This window comes from Catharus ustulatus, chromosome 27 (genome assembly GCF_009819885.2).
Source record: "Catharus ustulatus isolate bCatUst1 chromosome 27, bCatUst1.pri.v2, whole genome shotgun sequence".
NCBI lineage: Eukaryota > Metazoa > Chordata > Aves > Passeriformes > Turdidae > Catharus > Catharus ustulatus.
Window position 1 is genome coordinate 1,114 of NC_046247.1, and position 8,876 is coordinate 9,989.

The 8,876-nt window shown below is 41.6% G+C and overlaps 1 protein-coding gene across 2 annotated transcripts; it reads left to right on the forward strand.

Annotated features, from left to right (window-relative positions):
- The first annotated feature begins 225 nt into the window (after positions 1-225).
- Positions 226-8,739, forward strand: POLB (DNA polymerase beta). Of its 2 annotated transcripts, XM_033081227.2 has the most exons (14): positions 226-364; positions 442-499; positions 574-640; positions 1,149-1,223; positions 1,734-1,792; positions 2,508-2,557; positions 2,980-3,031; positions 3,992-4,046; positions 4,129-4,201; positions 4,685-4,755; positions 5,467-5,553; positions 5,865-5,929; positions 6,468-6,607; positions 7,211-8,739. In XM_033081227.2, the coding sequence occupies exons 1-14, from the start codon at positions 304-306 to the stop codon at positions 7,303-7,305; spliced, it is 1,008 nt and encodes a 335-aa protein (XP_032937118.1). In that variant the 5' UTR covers positions 226-303; the 3' UTR covers positions 7,306-8,739. The 2 variants fall into 2 exon arrangements, with proteins under 2 accessions (XP_032937118.1, XP_032937120.1); XM_033081229.2 differs by lacking the exon at positions 226-364 and having other exon boundaries at positions 467-499; positions 574-845.
- Positions 8,740-8,876: the final 137 nt, after the last annotated feature.

Below are 8,876 nucleotides of genomic sequence, written 5' to 3' on the forward strand. Positions count from 1 at the left end.
GGCTAGGTCGGTAAGTACGGACATTCAAGACCCAGGTGTTGGCATCTGAAGCCCACCATACTTGGCTACTTGTGCAAAAAAGAGAGCTACGATGACATCAAGCCGTGAGGAGGGCCATGTGACGCGGCACACTGAACTCTAGCAGCACACCTGCCACCGGCCGACCGCCTCCGGCAGCCGCGACCGCGGACGCGCACGGGGACCGGACGCGCCGTGACGTCACTGCCGGAAGCGCCTTCCTGCTCCCGGAAGCGCCTTCCTGCTGCCGGAAGCTCCCGCGGGCGCTCGGTGCCGGTGCCGACCATGAGCAAGCGCAAAGCTCCCCAGGAGAGCCCCAACGAGGGCATCACCGACTTCCTCACCGGTAGGTGTGTGCGCTCGGTCGGTTCCGTGGGTGGGAAGGGCCGCGGCCCTGCTGCTCTCACCGCGGTTCTCTTGCAGAACTGGCCAACTACGAGCGCAACGTCAACCGCGCCATTCACAAGTACAACGCGTACAGGTACTGCCTCCCTCCCGCCGCGCCCCCGTTCCGGGCTCCAGCCCGCTCGGGCGTTGACCGGCACTGTTTCGCAGGAAAGCGGCCTCTGTCATTTCTCGATATCCGAGCAAGATACGGAGCGGGGCTGAAGCCAAGAAGCTGGTAGGTGGTCGTGCCCGGGTTGCCGGCGGGAGGATCTGGGACAGCCGGAGCGGGGACGAGGTGCCGGGGGTTCCCGAGAAGCATGGGGGCAGCCCCGCTTCTGCCAGCGCCTCTTTCCGGTACCCGAGCCAGAGTTCGAGGACGGGTTGTGGCCACTTTGGGGGTTTCAGAGCTGGAACTGGGCATCCCATCTGTGTCTCTGCCTGTAAGAATATCTTCCCTCTTTATTCTGTTGCCCTTTGTTAATTCAGAGATCTTGAGCAGCAAGAATCAAAGCCTGGTTCAAACTTACTGCTTCGGGGTAACTTGATATAGCCGTTGCATTACAGTGTTTATGCTGTTTACATTGTACTCTTGAATTCTTGTGCTCTTTTATGATCCAGTAGAAGATCTGAGTGGTCTTGGGTGCCCCGTAATTCTTTTTTGGTAGTTTTCCTTGCTTCCCATGTATAATGACTTCCAAGTGATTTTGAAGTTAATCTGTTTGTATTCACCCCCCAATATTTAGGATGGAGTAGGTGCTAAAATAGCTGAAAAGATAGATGAGTTCTTATCCACTGGAAAACTACGCAAATTGGAAAAGGTGGGTTTCTTTCTCCTGTTCTGTGTTTCTCAATGGTTGCCTTTCTTGATAACTTGGAAGGTAGCCTGCTTGCTCTGCACATTTCTGTTGTTGTCCTGGAGAGTGTTAGGAGGATGAACGCAAGGGTGCATGGTAGGTAGAAATCAAGAATTGAGAAGCTCAGCCAAAGCCTCAAAACTGTCTATTTATGAAAATATTTTAGCTAACACAATCAACATGTGCAGGTCTTCTATCAGGAGTGGAATTCTGTTGCTGGAAGGCTGTGGAGTTTTGTGCTTTAGGCATGCTGTTAGCCTTTGTGTGGCTAGTTGGGCAGTTCTCAGGCTAGTTAGGTGTGGTGTTATTGTGATATGCTGTACTACCCTTGGTACTGTTTTGCAGTGACTTATGGTGAACCTCCAAAACAGAGCCTGACTAAGCTGTTTTATCTTCTCAAGACTCCTTTTTGTTTGTTTTTTTTATTGCAAATGGAGTAAAAAAGATTTGGGTTGCCTTGTTTTATTTTTGTAGATTCGACAAGATGATACAAGTGCTTCTATCAATCTCCTGACACGAGTTACTGGCATTGGGTAAAAGTTTCTCGGGGTGTTTTTTGGGTTTTCTTTTTCCCTTCTTCTGTTCATTTGATAGACTTATGAGCAGAATTTGGGTGATTGCAGATAATGAAGAGAATGAACCTGAGCTGATGATGTAATACCCACACTGACACACACACTGTAGTTGTGATTACAGGATTGAATGAGACAAAAGGGTATGTAGAGTCATGAGTTACACACTTTGTGGTACAAAAGTGGAAGTGGGAAGCTCCTGTGTGTGCAAGCTGAGAGGGGAAGGAGAGAGATGTGGGTCAAGAATGGAACTGTGAAAGTCCAAAGTGGAAGTGAGACTCTGGCCTCAGGGTTTTTGTAGAAGGAAGAACAGAGCCTCGAAGCGGGCAACAAAACAAAAACAAGGAAACGAAAAAGCCCATCAGAACTCTGGTGCAATGTTATCATGCATTTGGTATTATTGTCTGAACCAATATTGCCTATTTAGTGTGATTTAATTTTTTACAATTATGCGTTACTGTATAGTTACATCAGTGCTAAAAAACGTGCAGGCCGAGCTTTGGATCTCTGCTGACTGAAAGCATAAGCTGAAAATGAGTATGATGAAAAGATATAAACATCTCAAGTAACCTTAGTCTCGGCCTTTAAGAACCTACACGGTTATAATTCAAATATCCTGTTCAGTGTTGTAAGATTCTTGCTGTTCCTGATGCCAGATTGCCTTGTCTCCTTGCAGTCCTGCTGCTGCTAGGAAGTTTGTCGAGGAAGGAATTAAGACTTTAGAAGGTAAGCTTAAATATGGGGCCTTGGTTTACATTCCAGGAATCTTTTTTTTTTTTCTGTCAAGCTGCCTCTTCTACAGTGATACTGTGGTAGAATATATGCCCTAGGCTTTGAGGAGGGTGTGTGTGTAAGATGCTAGAGCTAGTACACAGGCTTAAGGCATTTTGTACATAACCAAAGTAAAGTTATGTGCAGGTTATGTGGAAGGTGACGAGGATTTTGGTGGTTTATTGAGTCTCTGTTGGAAGTGCTCTGTGCGTTTGTGGTCATCCTATCGGGTGTTGTTAAGGTAGTTTGAAATTCCCTCCTTTGAGTCTGTAGTCTCGTTACCTGTTCTTTACATGCATCATCTTTGCATCGGTGGAAACTTACTGAAAGATTTTTAGTTCTTGGTTAACTATTTTGTATGGATTCTTTTTTTCTAGATCTAAGAAAAATTGAGCACAAGTTGACCCATCACCAGAGAATTGGGTTGAAGTAAGCTTTCTTGGGTACAAGTGCTTGGTGTTTTCAATGACTCCTTCAGACACCAGGCTGTAATGGAAGGTTACCCAGACCGAGTAAGGTTGTATTCTCTCCGTGCTCTACATGCTTCTCAACAGTTACTTAGAGCTTTTGTTTCATTGGGGTTGGAAGGCTTGGTCTCCGTTCAGAGGCAAGTTAATATCAAGTGACTTCCTAGTTAGCTCATCTCCAGAGAATCACTTTAGTGAGGTTGTGGTGTTGTTTCTCCACAATCTGCATAGAAGTGGCTCGGGCTGTTTTTTTATGAGCTGTGAACAAGGTAAGACCTTTGCATGTCTCAGCTTGAGAATGCCGCACAGAGTGTGCTTGTCCCTGAGTATTCATTAGCTTAAATGCTGTTTGTTGAGTGTCTCTTTGGTGTGGTAGTTCTAGAAGAGCTATAGCCGTGTTTGTCAGAAGCTGCAAGTGAACCAAATAAAGCCAGATGGTGTTTCACTTGCCCTCTTCTCCACAGTCAAGCAGCAGGCTGACAATCTGAGTTTTACAGTGGAAGGCAAGTATGTCTGGAGCTGTGTTTGAGTTGCGAGCTTCCATTTAGCTCCTTCCAACACAGGTCACCTCTGTGTGAGGGACCGGTTCTTCCTGCTCGCTGATGGGCTGAGTTTTGTCAGGAACGTTTAGTATTTTCAGAGGACTATGTAAATATTAAGCAATTGGTTATATGGTCATACTCCTCCCACCTCATAGCAGCTCTGCGTATACAATGGAAACACTGAGACCACGTTCTGAGCGTTGTTGGGAGTTTTTACCTTGCGAGATGTTTTCTAAGATGTTTGATGAGAGTCAGGAGCTTTTTGTGACGTGGCAGAAGTGTAAGTTAGTATTCTTTCCTCTGATATACATTTAATTGACTCAAATTTTAAGAAGTTGCTCCCACCACTCTTTCAGATACTTCTGTTTTTATATTTGCAGATACTTCGAAGATTTTGAGAAGAGAATCCCCCGGGAAGAAATGCTGCAAATGCAGGTAAGAATCCCATTGTTAAGAATGTGAGGTACTGATGGCCAGTGAATGAATGACACCTCACACTTCTTTCCTTTTTACATAGGAAATTGTGCTCAAAGAGATAAAGAAGCTGGACCCAAACTATATTGCTACAGTCTGTGGTAGTTTTAGGCGAGGTTGGTACTCTGTGATCCTGTTATTTTTATTTTGGGGTAATAAGCAAGACAAGTTACTATGTATGTTCTTCTCCACAGAGTCTATGCTGGAACCTGGCCTTTCCTGTTAGTATTGTCTTGAGTAGCTAGTTCAGTGATGAGACACCCACCTAAATCCTTGCTTCTCCACCCTTCCCCCATAAAGAGTAGTATGTTGCAATGTAAATCTTTCTGTTTTTAGATTATCATCATTTGTTCTTCATTGCTACAGAGTACAGCAAGGAATTCTTGGATATTTTCTTTGGTATGGGGAATATAAACTTTTTGATGAAAAAACAAGATTCTTTTACTTTAAGATTATTTTTTTGTTTGCTAATATCTCAAATAGTGACCATTTTCTGCTAGAAAAACATGTTTGCAAGAAGAGGTAGGATGTATGTTCACCCAAAATTCGTATACATTGCCACACACAGAAGGATTTTTCTTTGCTTCTTTCTTGCCTAGGTGCAGACTCAAGCGGCGATATGGATGTTCTCCTAACCCATCCCAGTTTCACATCTGAATCGTCCAAACAGGTGTGTTTCTCAGATTGTGGATCAGTACTGTACGTTGCATATAGTCTTAGACTTGCGTTGCAGCTTTTTGTGGTTTTGTATTTACTGTAATATTGAACTTTTCTCTTGGATCACCATGTTTATTTTGAAGAGTTACAATTACTTTTGAGAGCCTTGAATTATGTTGCATTTCTCTTGCAGAGCTAGTCAATATGCTTATTTTTACCCTTCCGTCCTTCCTCTTCCTGTCACATGTATTCCCCCACCCACTTGAATTCGTGTGCTTTTATAGTGCAGAGCTGTAAAGCTAGCTGGTAGACTGAGTATCTCTTTATGTAGCCATAATCATTTAGATGATAGCAAACTGTCCTGCTGCCCTTGTAATCTTTAGGTACTAACTCTGAAGTAGTATTAATGACAGTGGTTTTTTTTGCCTTGTGTTCTTTTTATAGATTCATTGTTTAAAAGCTGAATTAGATTTGCCATTTCCACCTAAAGGCAACCTCACGCTGGGTATTGGTGGAAATTGTTTTTATGTTGCACAACTGTAATTTTATTAGCTTTTTCCCAGTATTATTGTTACATTTTTTTTCTGTTTGGGTCAAATTTTATCTAGAATAGTACATGTAATTATGATCATGTCCAGTACTTATACAAGCCTCTGTCTAGCAAATATGCTAGGTATTATTGTTATTTGTGAAGTAATTTCTTCTTTATTATCATTGTTCCTAGTCAAAACTTCTGCGTCAGGTTGTAGAACAACTGGAAAAAGTCCACTTTGTCACAGATATGCTATCTAAAGGTGACACAAAATTCATGGTAAGAGCTTTTTTGGTGGCGAAGGATGTTGTGGAAGAGTTCTGTAATCCTTCCTGGTGCAATAAAAATTTAAGAAGCAGTTATATGCTGCATTGAGCAACAGTTCTCATAACAGTGTAAAATAGTGATTTGCTGTATTCTGTTATCTGGCTATTCTAGTAAAATATTTATTCAATTCAGCTGGGATTTAACTTTGCTTTCCAGCATGACTGAGGATTATTTAGAGGTTGTTTAGGGGTGGGGGAGGTAAAGATGGTTCTCAAACCTGTTCAATTTCATCTGAATTTCTCACTTGCCTTACTTCCTCACAGGGTGTCTGTCAGCTGCCAGATAAAGAAGATGGAACAGCCTATCCACATCGGAGAATTGATATCCGGTACACATATCAAAACTCCCCACCCACACCCCTAGTCTAGCTGTCTGCTACAGAATAGGCATTTGCATCAATTTTTGCTTTCAAATCTCTACTTCCATGCTCAGGACGTGGAATTTACTAGGTTTCTAATGCCTTTGCAGAGTGGCAGCCACAGGACAATTGCCAGTAACTACTGGTTATTAGCAATGATGCTGTGCTTCACATCATGGTATTCTATTCAGATTCAGAATTGTGTCCTTTTTTGTGTCATCCTGCTTTGATGTTGATTCTCGGCAGGAGTGAAAAGTACCATAACCAGGTAGTGGCTGAGCACCAGTAACTTCTGGGTAAGGGTAGATATGCTGAACCTTTCTTTCATATGCAGTTCCTTTCACTCTCGCATCTGGCGTGTGGGAAAATAAAATGTATGGAGTTGCAGAATCTAGATGCATAAATACAAAGTAAACCTACTTGTGTCTGAATGCCTGAATTCTAAATAGCTTGTTTCTTCTTAGTTAAATATTTGTTCTAAATCTTCACTTCTACTTTTTTATTCTAGGCTTATCCCAAAAGATCAGTATTACTGCGGTGTACTGTATTTCACAGGAAGTGATATATTCAATAAGAACATGAGAACTCACGCTCTGGAAATGGGCTTCACAATCAATGAATATACTATACGCCGCTTGGGTGTTACTGGTCAGTCTGGGCTTTTACACAGAGTATTCTTTCTAGTTATGTACTTTGTGTGATCTCCTTCAATTGGTTGCAATGTTTTGGAAATACTGATAAATGCTGTAGTTTGTGAAATTTTTCACCATGTCCCTTTTTTTGTATTGGGCACCATTATAGCAAGAAGGGGCAGCCTGCTTACATATAGGCAGCTCTGTGGCACAAAGTTAACTCTGGGCCTCCTAATCTACTTAATGTCTTACCAATTTAAAGATTTTTTTTTTCTGTACTGTGCACAGCACATATTTGGTTTCCTACTCTTTTCACAAGGTATGTCATGTCCTTCAGTTGCTTTGCTTTGGAGGTGACTGTATATACCCACAATTATAAATGTATTGAACTGCATAACTACATGGCTCCAGAGTTGATTCATACCTTATTTCCTTGGACACTAATAAGAATCAGTATGTAAACACTATGAAAATTTCTCAGAGGGTCGGGAGGTCATTCTGGGTGGGTTTTTTAGGTCTTCCACCTACAGCAGTTTTGCCTTAATCTTGCAATGCATTTGTCATTTCTGAATGGTACAGATTTTCCACCTTTCAAATAGCCCGTGTAATTTGCTTGCAGGAGTCGCTGGCGAGGCCCTGCCAGTAGAATGTGAAAAAGACATCTTTGACTATATCCAGTGGAAATACCGAGAGCCAAAGGATCGGAGTGAATAACTAACTGCTTGTCTAGGTTTCTGGCCTAGAGAGATGTTTTCGTAGCTTCTTGTGAACATGTGAAAGTGCATAGTCTTACTTTGGATGTTACTTGAGAAACTGTGTATTACTGATGCTTAAAGCAAGTCTGTGGCACTCGAACAGAATGTGAAGATAAATCCTGTGAGATTTCATTTTCATATAGCTACAGAATAATTTGGGTTGCTAGGGACCCCTAAATGTCATGTAGTCTAGTCCCCCTGCCATGAGCAGGGCCATCTTTGACTAGAGAAGATTGCTTAGAGCCCAGTCCAATCTGACCTTGAATGTTTCCAGGCATGAGGCATCCAGCATCTCTCTTTGTATCTTATATAAATGTAGATGCCAGAATGAAAAAACAGGCTGTATCATGAAGTACTCCTAAAGAGTACCATTTTCAACTACTGTCTGTATCTCCTCATAGCTGTGTTAAGTGTCTTGGTGCAACGCTGAAGCTTGTGATGAGTTCTTCCTGTGTAGTTACTTCTGAAATCTTTCGGTATGGTCTATATGCTAAGGTGGGCATTCTCCTGTTGCATGGGACCTGTGAATTTTGTTACTAGAAATGTTGTAGTACTATTGATTGCAGTGCTCTGTGTTTCATTTGGCTTGGTCTGATTAATTGATGCACTGCTACCACTCCTGTAGATTCAATCTGCCCTTTTTTATATGCAAACCTGTCAGATCTTATTTTATACCTCCCCTTTAATTGTTGGGAAAAGTAATGAGTATTTTGGATGTGAGATGAGGTCTCTTCAAGTGTGCATGTGTTTGGGACAGGGATTCTGTTGGTAAACTTAAAACTTATCAAAGTAATAAACTACTAGCTTCCATGTGTTACAGACCATGAGCGTGGAATATATTGCTGCTACTGTGTTTAAATACCTTGTAGCAGTAAGGCAACTGTATTACAGAACTGCAAGCTTGAAAAGATGAGACTTTTGTACACAGTCGATTTGACTAATGCTAACCATATAATACCTCTCTTGGTTTCTTAATGCCTAAGTTCTCTATTGGCATCTATGAGGGCAGAGAGGATTTTGTATAGACTACTTAACTTGAACCTGAATCATGAAACAGACATAATACTATTTCTTATTTTTATCTTATTTAAGCCTGCAGAACAAGTACATTTTTAGTTTGTTCTGATACAAGGAGAGTTGATCAATCTTAGTAATAGAGATTATAGGCTAATGTTCTCATTTATCCATTTCTTTTCTTCCATTTTTCTTGTTGGAAGTTTTAATTATTTTCTGGGAGTGTTCCCTGGTGCTAATGCATGCAACAGTATGTAAGGTAACTAGAAGTTAACTTGGTACTATGTGAAGTATTTTGATGACTCATTGTAAAAATAAATAAAGCTGATGTATTTAGTATTCAGTAATCAGTGGGAATAAACAGTTATTTCATGATGAATATGTAATGGTGTTTGGTTACTATTTTATTAGCTGTAATTTTAGAAGATCAAAAAGCAGTAACACATATTTACCATGTTTGCAAATGTTTCCTGGGCAGCACCTGGCATTACACTGATGCATTCTCCAACAGGTAGT

Coding starts and splice junctions, on each gene's coding strand:
- POLB (XM_033081227.2), top strand. CDS start 304: ATGAGCAAGCGCAAAGCTCCCCAGGAGAGCCCCAACGAGGGCATCACC. Junction 1,793..2,507: donor ACACGAGTTACTGGCATTGG/GTAAAAGTTTCT, acceptor GTCTCCTTGCAG/TCCTGCTGCTGCTAGGAAGT. Junction 4,202..4,684: donor CTGTGGTAGTTTTAGGCGAG/GTTGGTACTCTG, acceptor TTTCTTGCCTAG/GTGCAGACTCAAGCGGCGAT.